This window comes from Monodon monoceros, unplaced genomic scaffold (genome assembly GCF_005190385.1).
Source record: "Monodon monoceros isolate NGI ecotype Baffin Bay Population unplaced genomic scaffold, NGI_Narwhal_1 Super_Scaffold_5, whole genome shotgun sequence".
Lineage (NCBI taxonomy): Eukaryota > Metazoa > Chordata > Mammalia > Artiodactyla > Monodontidae > Monodon > Monodon monoceros.
This window is the reverse complement of record NW_021703782.1, coordinates 78,525,128-78,541,123: the sequence shown is the minus strand read 5'-3', so window position 1 is coordinate 78,541,123 and position 15,996 is coordinate 78,525,128. Positions and strand designations below refer to the sequence as shown.

Genomic DNA, 15,996 nt, shown 5'->3' with positions numbered 1-15,996 from the left:
GAAAAAGTGGTATTTTAAGATTAACGGTACAAGTATTCAAAATAGATGAACATGCCATGTTTAATGTTAGACTATATCTGTTATAATAGATTTTAAATTAATCTTCAGGTAGGAAAATGCTAATTCTTAAGGTAATTATCCATGTAATTTGGTATTAGTACAGTGATTAAGAACTCTGGAGTTAGACTGCCTGAGTTCAAATCCTCTTTTTCCTATGTGCTAACCATGCGAACTTGGTGAGCTTTACAGTTACAACTTAGATTTAGTTAATCTGTCCTTTCCTTACTTGAAATTTCTATTCTAATTAGAATAATATTCTATACTTGATCTTGGCCAAATTTCTGAGAACCCTGTATGTCTTCCTTGAAGACTAATCCTCTATTTGTTAGTTGAATTGTATCCCTCTTTTCTTTTGAGTCACCTTAACCACGCTCTGCCCTTGTTCCTCAGTTACTGCAAAGAGAAAAACACAATCTAGCTTTACTCACCTTCTCAGAGAGAAAAAAGCTTCTTTTGCTCATGTATGTGCACATGTACACAATTTGAAATTTGACTGCGCTCATAAATTTAACGTCATATCCTGATTATTCTCACCCTTTGAGTAATAAACTACCTCGTTCAGTAAAAAAATATATATATACATACATATATCACTTTGAAAATTCTCCACAGCCCAAAGTAAACCGAGGCCAAACATGAAATTTTAGTCAGCCAGGAGAAAGGCTGGATACCCTTAACAGAAGAATGTAGTCTAGCGTGGAACTTCACAGATGTCCCACATCACAACATACCTCTCTGCAGTGTCTTAGTATCTTACTGGAGCAAAGGAACGACGGACCGCGCACTTGTCCCCTCAGGGCAAGTCAGCACAGGGAACAGGGAGTCTGCAGGCTCCGTACCCTTGACCAAGCTTAGGTGGGAAAAACACAAGCCTAGTGTGACAGGGAAAGAACGGGCATTTATTCAAAGTGTACTTATTGAGCATCTACGGTGTGCCAGCAAACCCTAGCTCTGGACTGGCTCTGACAGACCTGTCGGGGGGCTTTTGGCACTTCTCCTTCACAGAGCGCCGGTCCTGAAGGGGAGCAAACCAGTCCCGGGCTCGCCTACCTCCAAGGGCCGGACGGAGCCTGCAATAGCGACAGAGTGCTTCATAAAGAGCCAGGGGCACGAAGGCCGGCCGCCCCAAACGGACTCTCAAACCCCGGCCCGGGCCGAGCGAGCGGGCCCCGGGCAGCCGCCCACCGGCAGCCGCGCCACGCGGAGACGGGTCCCCGCCCTCCGAGGGGCCGCGCTTACCCGTCGGGCGAGTACTCGAGGTTGAAGACGGCCCCATGGGTGCGGGTGCTGAGGTACACCGAGTCCGCGGGATGGATGGAACCATAGAGGTTAGTCATGGTGCGGAAATTGTCTCGTGCCGGATCCACGAACAGCCCGCGGCCCAGGCTGCGCTCTCTCAGCCACCCGAACAGCTGGGCGCCAGGGCCGCCCAGGCGGGCGCTGAGGCAGTGCCGGCCCCGGTTCCCGGCCCTGCAGTCAGGCCCGGGTTGCCGGCGCGGCGGGGAGGGCGGTGACTGCTCTCCCTGGGCGGAAGCGGCTGAGGACTTTAGAGCTCCGGGCGGCCGGAGCTCCCCCGCGCGCCCAGTCTGGGGCTGCGAAGGGGCGCAGGGGCGGCGAGGGCTCCCGCAGGGCGACGGGGGAGGGGCTGCGTCAGCCCCCGGCTGTAGCGACGGGGGCGGAGAAGGGAGCGGCCCGGCAGCTGCAGCCTGTCTCGCGTGGGGTGCCGGCTCCTCAGCCCCGGCTCCGGCCGCCCTGTCCCCTCCGGGGCTACCGGGCCCGAAGGGAAACATGACCAACGCACCGACCCCCAGCTCCTGGCTGCTGCCCCGCCCGCCGACACCTCGTCGCTCCCGCCCCAGCCGCCACTTCCGGCGTGCGGCGGCCTAACCCCACCGGCTGGGAAACCCGAGCCGCCTCTCGGCCATCATCCGCTGGGGACCAAGAAAGCAGGGACACCGCCCGACTGTGGGTACCGCATCCCGGAGGGTTGGAGGTCTGGAGCGACTAGGTGCGTGGGCGCGCAACTGAGGATGCCCAGGGCCTGAGCTGCATAGAGTAACTTTAGCATCTGGGCACCGCTTGTGACATTATCAGTATGTGGTTGTCAGTGACCAGACTGTGTCCTTGCGGATTACAGGGCCTGACTAGTCAGTCCAAGAGGCTGGGTATGATTATGTACTGTTTACATAATCATCTCTATACTGAGACCAACGAAGGTAAGAAATGACCATATTATGGGCTGCTCACGCATAGTAAGTAGCATGGTGTACTGCCTACACAGCCTGGGAATCTAGGGACTCGGGTTAACCTCTGCACTAAAAAGCCCTGGTTTGTACATTGCCTGGAAAATGGGGCTTACTGGTGTGCTGGAGCTCTGCCCAACTCCCAGTTACTTGACCTACTAGGTCAAGACTTTATCAAGGCCAAAGCCTTCCTCTCTGCAGGAAGGAACATATATCCAGTCAGGAGTCACTGAGGGGAGCTGAAGACCTGAAGCAATTCTGCCTTACAAGCAATAGAGCCCACCGTCAGTCCTGCTTACCTCTGCCAAGCAGGGCATAACAGATGCAAGGCCCTTCACCACTGCTGTTGAAGATAAATACATAGGACTTGTTTGCAGAAAAAGATTAACAAACTGGTGTGTTTCTTGGGGAGGGAAGGAGGGTCTTCAATGAAGGGAAGCCTGAGGTATAAGAAGAGGTAGGTATAAGAACTGACAACCATTCTAGGCCTTGATCAAGACCTGAGTTATAGAAAGCTCCCATCTGGTGACTGTTTAGGATAGTCTGAAAGATCTCAAAAGTAAAGGAATGAGACTCAGAGAGGGCTGAACATTCAGCAGTTCCTCCCACCAGCAAAGTTAGTAGTTATTCAACTCTCCTGTCCATGAGCTGACTGAAAAATGGCAAGAAGCAAGTGTCCAGTGTTCAGAGAAGATCAAGGCAGCCATTACTCTGGAGATATTCCCCATGTTAGGGGTAGAGGTCTGTTTTATAATTAACAAATAATGTCCCTTAGTGACCTACAACTTCTGGCTGCAACCGATACTTAATAAAGGCCCTCTACTTGATTCCCGAGTTATTGGCCAATGGCTAAAATTATTTTGGTGTATAAAACCTTGACCATGATATATTCACCAATGTTATTAACTTTCTCAATAAGTAAAATAAAACTCAATATTTTTCCTTTTTTTTTTATGCCCCTGCCTCCTCCCCTCAAAAGTCAGTTTTAAAAGGTTACATATTCCAAGGTATTTAAGATATAGTTCCAACAGAGTAACACAAGCTCTGCAGCAAGAGTTGTGCTGTCTCAAGATAACCAGGTTTCACAGTTCAGGCAATTCAAAATTAACTCACTATCGCCCTCAAACTGATTAAGAACTATTCCCTGGCAATTTAGAGAATCTAAAGAAGTCAAATGGAAACAAAGACATTTTGTAGGTTTGCATGTACCTCTATCAGTTAGATAATGAAAATGACTCCTGAAAAGTTAAGACAGCCACACACTTAAGGCAGTGGTGGTTGTAACATGCAGAATGAGTCGCTTAGTAATGTCAGGGTTGGTTTTTTCTTATACTTCTTAAAATATGAGCACCTTCTTGTTCCAAATAATTTTTACTAAAACCTAAAATAAGGATAAACTACATAAGGACTAAAATTCTATTGAGATGACCATGATTTAAACAAAAATCACTGGAGGTTAATGGAGAAGGCACTAAAGATAGAACAACTTGGTGCCTGCTTCTGTTTACCCACTGCCTTTCAGAGCCTTTATATACCACCATGTTAACACAGAATTGATTTCAAACCACAGTCTAGGGCTTCCCTGGTGGTGCAGTGGTTGAGAGTCCGCCTGCTGATGCAGGGGACACGGGTTCGTGCCCTGGTCCGGGAAGATCCCACATGCCGTGGAGCGGCTAGGCCCGTGAGCCGTGGCTGCTGAGCCTGCGCATCCAGAACCTGTGCTCCGCAACGGGAGGGGACACAACAGTGAGAGGCCCGCGAACCCAAAAAAAAAAAAAAAAAACCACAGTCTATATAGACCAATTTCTATGTAACACTATTTTTAAAAGATAAAATATGTTCAACTTCAATTGCTGAAATTCACAGATATCAGTTCATCAGAAATGCCTAAAGCATCCTCTGAACTCCTTTGTCTCTGATGCTCCTTTCAGATCACAACAAAAGTAAAAAAGTAAAAGGTTTCCCCGAGGCCCAGATATCACATGTCCCTTAGGATCTATCTCATCAAGCAGGCAGGGAACAAATTTATTTACTTTCTTCTCTATCCATTGACTAAACATTTAAAAAAATTACTTCCCAACTGGTGTCTTATAATGCAATGTGCTGGAAATGTAAACACTGGCCTTTCTGTTCAGACTTTTATACTTTGGGAGCAGCAGGTTCACTCCTGATGTCTTTGACATCATTGGTTCTGCCCATCGAATAGAATTCTTTGTTGGGAACAAGACTGACAAAATGAGCAAGGCAGTTGGACATGGCATAAAAAGCTGAAATTGCAGCTATATCCCAGGCATCTTCTTGGTTGAATCCATGTACCTCGAGCTTTTTGAAATGGTCATCTGTTATGTCATCAACTCGGGAAATAGCAAGTGCAAATTCCAGCATTCCCTTTTCCCAGGCAGGGAGGTCAGACTTTCTCCAGTTCACACAGACCTGCAAGAAAACACACAGTTAGAAGCAGAAGCTCTGTCCATCACAATACAGCCAATAAAACACAAGGCCTAACAAAATAAGCATTAATGAAAAAACCCAAGATTAGAGTAAAGAGGCAAAGTCAGGCCACAATAAACTTTCCAGACAGGTAAGTATCTTGGTCAAGTTCAATATAATGCAAACCTGGAACTCTAGCTCTGCTGGGAAATCTTCTTTGCTCACTCCAACTACTTCTTTCTCCTCTAAACACCCATTTCATCAAAAACCTCAGAAACAAGACTCAGAGACTCTTAATACATAAGGACCCCCAAATACCAACCTTTTTGTATGAGAAAAGTGAAGCTTAGATAATTATCCCTTTGTCCCCACTTAATCCTAAATGACACAATATTTGCAAAATTAATAGCTGATACTTAAGCAATGAATATGTGCTAAGCATGTACTCAATGCTTCATATTAACTGTCTCATGTAATTCTTATAAAAATCCTAGGAAGCAATGCTTTTTATCACTCCCCATTTTATTGGCAAAGAAACTGAAGCTCAGAGAGGTCACACACTTCCCCAAGGTCACACAGCTAGAGAGTGACAGAGCTGGGATATGAATCCAAGTGTATTTGATTCCAATGACTATACTAATAATCATTACCCTTGCTAAAGCAAAATACTGGAAACCATTAACCACCTAAAAATAGGAAGAATAGTCCAGCAAACCATAGTGTGACAGTATATCCTATGGTCATTAGGGAGACAATGCTTGAGAGACTGATCCTGGATGAGCAAAGGTCTGGCGAGTAGGCAGAAGGATCTCAGCAGGGAAAAGGGGATGATGCACCTGTCTCGTTTAGCTTCTGGCTGGCAACAAAAGGCCCTCAGGGAACAATTTTCAAGGTCTCCACTCAGGTGGGGTCAGGAGGGAAGGCTGGGGGATAGGAAGACTGAATCTGAAAGTGAAATTAAGAAAACACTCCCAAAAAAAAAAAAAAAAAAAAAAAAGAAAACACTCCCATTTACCATTGCAACAAAAAGAATAAAAAATCTAGGAATAGGGGCTTCCCTGGTGGCGCAGTGGTTGAGAGTCCACCTGCCAATGCCGGGGACACGGGTTCGTGCCCCGGTCCGGGAAGATCCCACATGCCACGGAGCGGCTGGGCCCGTGAGCCATGGCCACTGAGCCTGCGCGTCCGGAGCCTGTGCTCCGCAACGGGAGAGGCCACAACAGTGAGAGGCCCGCGTACCGCCAAAAAAAAAAAAAAAAAAGTATGAAATTAGAACACTCCTTAACACCATACACAAAAATAAACTCAAAATGGATTAAAGACCTAAATGTAAGGCCAGAAACTATCAAACTCTTAGAGGAAAACATAGGCAGAACACTCTATGACATAAATCACAGCAAGATCCTTTTTGACCCACCTCCTAGAGAAATGGAAATAAAAACAAAAATAAACAAATGGGACCTAATGAAACTTAAAAGCTTTTGCACAGCAAAGGAAACCATAAACAAGACCAAAAGACAACCCTCAGAATGGGAGAAAATATTTGCAAATGAAGCAACTGACAAAGGATTAATCTCCAAAATTTACAAGCAGCTCATGCAGCTCAATAACAAAAAAACAAACAACCCAATCCAAAAATGGGCAGAAGACCTAAACAGACATTGCTCCAAAGAAGCTATACAGATTGCCAACAAACACATGAAAGAATGCTCAACATCATTAATCATTAGAGAAATGCAAATCAAAACTACAAGGAGATATCATCTCACACCAGTCATCAAAAAATCTAGAAACAATAAATGCTGGAGAGGGTGTGGAGAAAAGGGAACCCTCTTGCACTGTTGGTGGGAATGTAAATTGATACAGCCACTATGGAAAACAGTATGGAGGTTCCTTAAAAAACTACAAATAGAACTACCATATGACCCAGCAATCCCACTACTGGGTATATACTCTGAGAAAACCATAATTCAAAAAGAGTCAGATGTGGCACATATATACAATGGAATATTACTCAGCCATAAAAAGAAACGAAATTGAGTTATTTGTAGTGAGGTGGATGGACCTACAGTCTGTCATACAGAGTGGAGTAAGTCCGAAAGGGAAAAACAAATACTGTATGCTAACACATATATATGGAACCTAAGGGAAAAAAAAAGGTCATGAAGAACCTAGGGGCAAGACAGGAATAAAGACACAGATCTACTAGAGAATGAACTTGAGGATATAGGGAGGGGGAAGGGTAAGCTGTGACAAAGTGAGAGAGTGGCATGGACATATATACACTACCAAATGTAAAATAGATAGCTAGTGGGAAGCAGCTGCATAGCACAGGGAGATCAGCTCGGTGGTTTGTGACCACCTAGAGGGGTGGGATAGGGAGCGTGGGAGGGAGGGAGACGGAAGAGGTAAGAGATATGGGAACATATGTATATATATAACTGATTCACTTTGTTATAAAGCAGAAACTAACACACCATTGTAAAGCAATTATACTCCAATAAAGATGTTAACAAAAAAAAAATAAAAATAAGCCACCGCAATGAGAAGCCTGCGCACCACAACGAAGAGTAACCCTCGCTCACCGCAACTAGAGAAAGCCTGGGCGCAGCAACGAAGACCCAACGCAGCCAAAAATAAATAGATAAATAAATAAATTTACAAAAGGAAAATCAGCATGCAGTTCATTTGTAATTTTTAGAATCCAGTGAACTAAAAAAATTTAAAGATTCATTCTAATACTACTTCCTTCAGGACACCTATCTTGACTCCTACCTTCCTCCCACAGAGGCAAACATTTCATCCTTTGTATTCTCAGGGTTGACACCCTAATCAGGTTGTTACAGACACCGTAATCCTTGGTATTTTCACGTGGTGACAGTGAACTCCCCCAGGGCCTGGAAGGTGCTTCTGGCTCAGAGCAAAAGCTCAATTAGTCTTGTTGATAGAAAGTTACAGACTTCACCGGTCAACAAAGAAAAGGAACCAAGAGATACCACTTTTCCAACTTCTCAAGTAGCACAGATTTCTGAAAAGGAAGTTTTGGGAAAGAGTCCAGAAGGCCGTGGTCCGGCCCAACCTCTCCGAAGGGCAACTCGGTCATTTCCCCGAGGGAAGTACTGAGAAATGGTAAGGTGTATCCCAGAGGCAGTCGAGGGCAGCACCGCCCCTGCTGCACTGGCTCCAGGCCGTCAAGCCCCCCAAACAAGAAGCGGTCCTAATCCACCCAGGCGGATCTGCTGGGAAGACCCCACGCTCTGGCCGAAAGCAAGACGCGGCCTCGACTCTGGAAAGCGCGCCGCCGGCTGCACTGGCCCGGGCCTCATCTGCATTTCCCAGTCGCAGCGGCCACTTTCACACCAAGAAAAGGCTGCACACGCCGTTCCGAAACGCGAACTTCGCAACCGCTGCCCAATTGGACCCCAACACCGCACTGGTGTGCTGCCTTAGTCCGGGTCCGCGGCTCGGAGACTGTCTCTGCACACTTGCTTGCGGTCTTGGCTTCCAGCCACTTGCACGTGGACAGACCTCTGCATCCCCGGGCCTGCCCCCCACCCCGGCCTCGGCCATGCGCGCTCACTCACCATCGGCCGCACGACGCCAAGGCGGCAAAGCACTGACACAGCGGCACGCGGCGTGAAGGCCAGGTGGCCTTCCCACGTGCCCAGCCCTCTGGGCCCAACGTGTAGGGCACCGCCTAAGAGATGCTTTCAACCTAACCCCTCCAGGCCTGAGCTTCAGGTCTCAGGTGACTGCTCTTCTCCAGGCCTCTGATTTCATCTGTGGAGTTGGGAATGAGCCAGACGGATGGCCACGTGCTTCCCACACAGAAGTGCCCTTGATAGGCCTCCTCAGCCAGGTTTGGGCCGAGTTTCAGACAGAGTCTCCTCTATTGATGTGGGGGTGCCTGAGGGACAATCCAGGGACCATTTCCTGACCTCTCACTCTGTCTGGCCCAGACCCGACGTCATTGAGTACTATACAGGCATGGCCTTGGGTCAGCCGCGATCAAGGTAGTCGTGGTCACCGAATACCTGCTGGATCCAGACCCTCTGGAACTGGGTTGGAGTGGGGAGGAGAGAAAAAGAATCTGTGCCATCCCTTCTGCAAAGGTAACCGACCAAGAACAGCTCCTGTGATAATCTGACTGCAAAACAACAAAAGTTACACTTCAGTTGGCCTCTATTATCTTATTCAGTTGGCTCAGCAGCATCTTACAGAATCTCAAGGGTATTGTTAGAGATCGTCTGTCTTAAACATCCTAAAACTCTAAAAATTAAGGTTGGAAGCAGATACCTCAGAGATGGGCAGAAGAAATGGAGGACAGCTAAAAGCCATCGGTCAGAGCCAAGCCTTTCCAGTCCCCAGGAGCTCTGACTCCTACTGGATTATCTGACCGAGTGCTAATTGGAGGTGCCAGTTGACAGATGAAACTGTGATTTCAAGTGAGAGCCCTGAAAGTCAGAAGGGCAGACCTGACGTGCTATTGATTTGCAATTCAGCTGCTTCTCACATAGGCAACTAAAGCGTGCTCCAGCGACAGCAGCAGCAAGGCAGCAAGGATTTAAGTGCAGTCTGATTTTCCCAGGCCATGTAGGGGCAGCTCAATTATGTGGAAATATGCATGTGATATGTATATATTTGCGGGGAAAAAAAAAAGCCTAGGGAGAAACGCACACCAAAATGTTAACATTCATTCATTCACCAGGTATTATCTATTTCGTGCCAGAACCTGCGCTACCAAGAATGAGAACTAGCTGACAGCCTAGCAAGGGAGACAAACGGGGCTGCAAGACTAACACGTTTCATTTTCTTCTGATTCTTCCCTGTGTCTTCCACAATGTGGATAGATACAAGTTTCCCACTGAAAAAGAAAATACTTTTCCTGGCAAAAGGTCAGCAGTCCTTCTGAGGCCGGAGTCAGAAGAGAGAGCCAACTCCTGAAGGCCCTCTGCTAACTTCCCAAGGTTCCCACGGAAAGAAAGGTGGCGGCGTCTTGTATCCCACTGTGCGATCCGAGACACTGGAAGTGGGGGCTCCGCGACTGACTCAAGCTGCGCGTTTCTGCTGCGGACCTGCGGACAGACTGCAGGACAGGCGGCCGGCTAGAGACACAATCACAGCCACCTTGAGGGAACCCGCCGACCCAGGACTATCCGGCTTCACAACAGGTTCAAGTCCCACAGGCCTGTGCTGCCGGAAACGGAAAGCCTGGGGCGGGCTGGCGATTGGACGCTGAGCAGGAAACCGGAAACTGTGTGGTGACGCCCGCTATGGCGGAGGCGGCGGCTGTCGTTGCGGAATCCCTGGCGGGCTACAGGGCTCGGGCGGCACGTGCGGTGCTAGAGCAGGTGGTGCTCCCGGGTGAGGAGCTGCTGCTCCCTGGACAGGAGGACGGAGAAGGCCCAGGAAGTGCAGGGGAGCGACCGCTGCGCCTGAACGCCGGGGCGCGCTCCGGAGGGCGCGTGGTGTGCGGCCCGGGCTTGCGGCGCTGCGGCGACCGGCTGCTGGTCACCAAGTGCGGCCGCCTCCGTCACAAGGAGCCCGGCAGTGGCAACGGCGGTGGCGTTTACTGGGTGGACTCGCAGCAGAAGCGGGTGAGCTGGGACTCCAGAGGGGTTGTACGGCTGGGAGAGGGCTGGGAATACTCTTCGGAAGAAGCACGGAAGGGGCCCTGGAGCCCTCTTCTGTTAAGGCTAGCCAAGAGCCACCGTAGTCCTGTGCTTACCTCTACACCTCCTTTAGAGGGACCGTGAACAACTGGAACGTGGCCCGAGACGGGCGACCAGGAGAGAAAGGAGTCTGGGAATCTTGGCATGTAAGGGGATAAGGGCTGTGAGATATGGTTATTGCCTTCAAAACCCCATAGGTCAAGGAACAGAAGACTTGTCTTTCGGGGTCCCAAAGAGCCAGGCTTAATGAATAGATGTCACAGGGAGCTCAGTTTCTCTTAGAATAAATAAGAACTCTCACATAGGAAAAAATTGTCTGACAATGGAATGGCCTTCCTTGGTTGTAAAGACCCCCTGTGTCACTGGACTCATATGCAAACAGAAGCTAGAGAGTTTCTGATAAGAATACAGAAGAGGTAGGTGATAGTGACTTAAATGAACAGACTGTTAGAAGCTGGAAACCCGAGAGTTTATCACGTGATTGTTTTTCTTTTACTGAAAGTGACATAATCAAGTTTGTTGTAAGATTTTTATCGATTTGTAAACATGGATTTCAAAATATTTTCTAAATATTTACGACAAACATAAAGTAACCACTAAGGACTTGCTGAAGATGTCTTAAAAATGATTGTCATTTGTGGTTGTGCTCTCATTCTGTTTTCTTTTGTAGTATGTCCCAGTGAAAGGAGACCATGTGATTGGCATAGTGACAGCTAAATCTGGAGATATATTCAAGGTGGATGTTGGAGGGAGTGAGCCAGCTTCTTTGTCTTACTTGTCATTTGAAGGTGCAACTAAAAGAAACAGACCAAATGTGCAGGTAATGACAGGACCTTTGGTTTCAAAAGTAAGAGAAATATCCGTTCCCTAAACACTCAAATATCCAGAAGGCTACTGGAATGATCCTGTTTCCCTAGTTGTATAGGACGATCTCGGAGGATCTGTGTAATCACCCCAGGCTTCAAGAGTTCCTTCAGATGCTCCACCTCTGGGATCAGAACCACATACTTATTTTACATTTGCTATGTTATTGGATGTTTTCATCTCTACTGAGTTGGAAGGTTATATGTGTTCTCTCTGTTATTTATTATGTCCATATACACCAGACAAGGAAGTAAGCCATAGGCTCAGAGAGGAAGGAGAGAAGAGTGGTGGAAATTGCTATATCAGCCATCCATCTATCTTGGATGTGGGTCCCAGGACTGGCATTTCACAGCTTCAGTCACATCACTGTTTCCCAACAATCCCTTTTTGCAGCCGACAGAGGAGCAGTCTTGTTACCTCAAGTTTTCAATTTGGGCTTTTCAGGTAGCATGGCCATACTCTTCCTGTCCATCCAAGCAAGCCAGAAATTTGGTGGTTTCTTTGCCCTTTCTCACTCACCTCTCTTGTGTCTTTAGTTGCTTTATCTTACTGATCCTTGTTGAGTCTCTCTGATCTTCCATGTCCACCCCTTTATTTCCACTTTGCAAGTTCAGGCCTTAGCTATCCCTTGATTGGATTTAGTCACTGACCTCCTTAGTAAAGCCTGCCTGTACACTTTTGCCCCTCCTTTTAAGAGCTGACAGCCTCACACACCCCTTTCTCAAAAAAAAAAAAAAAAAAAAAAGTTCTTCAAAGCCTACATGTTTCCTTGGTATTATGCTCCAGAGGTCTTCCCTCATCCGTAATTATATCCTCCATGTGGCCCTGCCTGAACCACACCAAACTATTTAAGAGCACTACTGAATTCATAATTTCCTGCCCTTGTACCTTTGCTCATGCTGTTCCCTCTGCTTGGATTACTCTTTCCCCTTCTTAGCCGGTGGAATACATGCTTATCTTTCAAGACCCAGGCTGAGCACCACCACCTCCATAGAAACATCCCTAATTTTCAGTCACTTTTCTTATTTGCTAGATTCAGCCTTGAATGAAGTTTGTTTATATGTATATCCCTACTGCCCTCTGAAAGCAAATGCTTCTAAAGGCAGAGAATGTTTTGTTCCTCTAGTTCCTTGAGGAACTAACAATACTAGGTACTTAACAGAACAAGTTTATTCTCCCATTTCCTTCGTTTTGTCATTTTGAAGTTCAACTCTGAGGTTTTTAAAGTAAAATTTTTTTAAAAATTTTATTTATTTTTATTTTTGGCTATGTTGGGTCTTCATTGACGTTTGTGGGCTTTCTAGTTGTGGCGAGCGGGGGTTACTCTTCGTTGCGGTGTGCAGGCTTCTCATTGCAGTGGCTTCTCTTGTTGCAGAGCACGGGCTCTAGGCGTGCGGGCTTCAGTAGTTGTGGCACGCAGGCTCAGTAGTTGTGGCTTGCAGGCTGTAGAGCACAGGCTCAGTAGTTGTGGCGCATGGGCTTAGTTGCTCCGTGGCATGTGGGATCTTCCCGGACCAGGGCTCGAACCCATGTCCCCTGCATTGGCAGGTGGATTCTTAACCACTGCGCCACCAGGGAAGCCCCTAAAGTAAATCTTGCATGGAGAAATGTCACTGAATTACCATTGTTCCATTTTGCTTTGAATAATTTGCATGCCAGGGGTTTCTGTAATTCTTTAAAGCAGTGTTGTGTAATAGAATTTTTTGTGATGATGCTAATGTTTTACATGTGCACTGACTATTATGGTAGCCATTAGCCACACATGGCTGCTGAGCATTTGAAATGTGGCTAATGCAACTGAGAAACTGAATTTTAAATATATAGTTTTAATTAATTTAAATGTAAGTTTACATAACTACATGTGGGTAGTGGCTACTATATTTTACGGTGTAACCCCAGAGGGTATTCTCTGGCTTTTTTTTTTTTTTTTTAATCAATTATTTATTCGTTTATTTATTTTTGGTTGCATTGGGTCTTCGTTGCTGTGCGTGGGCTTTCTCTAGTTGCGGCAAGCGGGGGCTACTCTTCGTTGCGCTTTGTGGGCTTCTCATTGCGGTGGCTTCTCTTGTTGCGGAGCACGGGCTCTGGCACGCGGGCTGCAGTAGTTGTGGCGCGAGGGCTCTAGAGCGCAGGCTCAGTAGTTGTAGCACATGGGCTTAGTTGCTCGGCAGCATGTGGGATCTTCCTGGCCCAGGGCTCGAACCCATGTCCCCTGCATTGGCAGGCGGATTCTTAACCACTGTGCCACCAGGGAAGTCCTATTCTCTGGCTTTGAGATGGCTCCCAGTCTGGGGATTTTTCTGGTGGGGGAAAGGTAGGGGTACATGCGTTAATTTTGCCTTCTTTTAAGGCACAACTCCAGAGTGACTGTGAGAATCCTGGAGTGTAGTCAGTCATTTAGCCACAGAACTGCAGGTGGCTGGCATTGCTACCTATGGAAAAGAACCAACAGCAGCACCTATAGCATGGTCTGTTGAGAGGAAATGAACTGTTTTTTAATTATCATTGTAGGTTGGAGATCTCATCTATGGCCAGTTTGTGGTTGCTAATAAAGATATGGAACCAGAGATGGTCTGTATTGACAGCTGTGGACGAGCCAATGGAATGGGTGTGATTGGACAGGATGGTCTGCTTTTTAAAGTGACTTTGGGCTTAATTAGAAGGTAAGTCCTGATGCCTTCTGGCTTGCCTGTTGTCTTTTATATTATACCTTCTTAGAAAGCTGACTTATTTGTGGGATTTAGGTTCTTCATAACAATGGCTATAGCTCCTCAAAGTTAAAAATCAGTATCCATTTTAGCACAGTTGTAAACTCATGCATTTAGTCCCATCCTCTATATGTGAATACATCAAATTTGGATGTATTTGGCATTATAGTTTGTGTTGATATGGAGTCTGGATTTCTCTGCTGGAAGGTTGGTTGTTCCTTATAGCTGATATACTCAGACCAAATGTGAAAACTGGCCTTCCCCCACTTCTTAGTCACTTGTATACAGATGCAATTCACTATTTTACAAAATCATCAAATTTCTCTTATAATGGAAGCCAAATGAAGCTAGGCTGACATGATCCTCAAGCTTATACAGACATTCACAGAAAGCTCCTTCTTTTCTGTCCTGGTAGATTTAATAGTTCCCAGAAGCAGATTCTTTGTTTAGACCTTTACCTACCCAAAGCTATGCCCTATTAAAGGGCTTTACTCCTAGAGCCACTGAGGTTCAGAGCTATCTTGCATATCTCTTTGCTACTTATTCTGCAGATCTGCAGAATTAGTTCAAGAGATTAAAGAAGTATGTTATTAACCAAGCAGCACCTTTATGTTTTGAAAGAGTCAACACTCCTCTCCAAGTATTGAATTTAATACCAAGGAATAACTTACATGGTCAGGAAAATAAGGTTAAAGTGTTCTCTTAGCACCATAGACAATAAAAAAGCTACAGTTTGAACGTCAAGAATTAAGGTGCTCTGACAATATGGAGGAAGAACTTTATACATTTTTTGTAAAGTTGGTGACATAGGGAGTTTGATTTCTTTGGAGAGGATAGTCCACCATTGTGACCTGTGGTAAGCTTCTTGGAAGAAAGAGGGCAAACGTTGTCATGTGCCTTGTTCTTGGGATGATGTTGGTGGAGCTCTGAATAACTGTGGAGAACTGCTCAGAAAAGGAGACTTCTAAAGGAAAGTCAGGTCACACCCTGCCACTTTATTAAGTTTCATTTTCTTTCTCTTCCTCACCAGGCTGCTAGCTCCAGACTGTGAAATCCTACAAGAAGTGGGAAAACTCTACCCACTGGAGATAGTATTTGGAATGAATGGAAGAATATGGGTTAAGGCAAAAACCATTCAGCAGACTTTGATTTTGGCTAACATTTTAGAAGCCTGTGAACACATGACAGCAGATCAAAGAAAACAAATCTTCTCCAGATTGGCAGAAAGTTGATCTATGTGGGCTTTTTTATGGGTCAGTTGAGCCAAGAGACTCTGGGTTTCCCTGGGGGGAATGTTTCTCAGGTGAACCTCTCCCCATTAAATCTTCAGAAGACAAGATGTCTTATTAGAGTCCTAAATAAAATATTTTTATTAAAAAGTTACTGGCTGCCACTCATGTTCTTGTGGGTGAGACAAATCATTATAAAGTAATGATGTAGTTTTTTGTTTTTTTACAATAAAGTTTACGAAAAGTTACTATTATGGTTTATTTGATGTTAACTCCCTTAGTTTTGCTAGAGTGCAGCTTCTATAATAAACTGGAAATGAGCATTAAAGTAACAGTTATTTTCTGATGATAGTAAAACATGTTCACCAAAGAAAATGTAGACTACGTAGAAAATATAAAGCAAACAAAAACCACCTGTAATCCTATTGTTTAATGGGTGAGTATGTAACAGCTAACAATTACCGTGTGCTTACCACGTATCAAGTATTGTTCCAAAAGTGTTCTGCATGGAGTAAATCATTTAGTCTTAGTAACTGCAAAGACACTTAACCTCCCAGTTGAAGAAACTGAGGCACAGACTTTAACTTGGCCTACATTCTCAACTATTTGTGAATGTATATTTTTCAAATTAGAACTACAGGATTATACTTTATATACTACTTTGTTATATACTTTGCTTCAAACAACATTTAATATATTTCTTTCATGATTGCTATTAAAAATTCAATAGTTGTATAATATTTCATTTTCATGTTATAGGATATTTTGGACATGTCTAGTTTTTTGTTGT

The 15,996-nt window shown here is 45.7% G+C and overlaps 2 protein-coding genes across 3 annotated transcripts in view; one reads left to right on the top strand and one right to left on the bottom strand.

Annotated features, from left to right (window-relative positions):
- DCAF10 (DDB1 and CUL4 associated factor 10) overlaps positions 1–1,894 on the bottom strand; it is a 53,131-nt gene extending 51,237 nt beyond the window's left edge. Inside the window, exon 1 of one of the 2 annotated variants that reach the window (XM_029201959.1) lies at positions 1,300–1,894. In XM_029201959.1, the coding sequence (XP_029057792.1) occupies positions 1,300–1,850 (551 nt within the window). In that variant the 5' untranslated portion in view covers positions 1,851–1,894. The remainder of the gene's footprint in view (positions 1–1,299) is intronic. The other variant, XM_029201960.1, reaches the window with a different exon arrangement.
- An 8,095-nt stretch (positions 1,895–9,989) lies between these two features.
- On the top strand, positions 9,990–15,457 carry EXOSC3 (exosome component 3). Its single transcript, XM_029203681.1, has 4 exons — positions 9,990–10,330; positions 11,076–11,225; positions 13,781–13,932; positions 15,008–15,457. Exons 1-4 carry the CDS (start codon positions 10,007–10,009, stop codon positions 15,207–15,209), a joined length of 828 nt encoding a protein of 275 aa, XP_029059514.1. The 5' UTR covers positions 9,990–10,006; the 3' UTR covers positions 15,210–15,457.
- Positions 15,458–15,996: the final 539 nt, after the last annotated feature.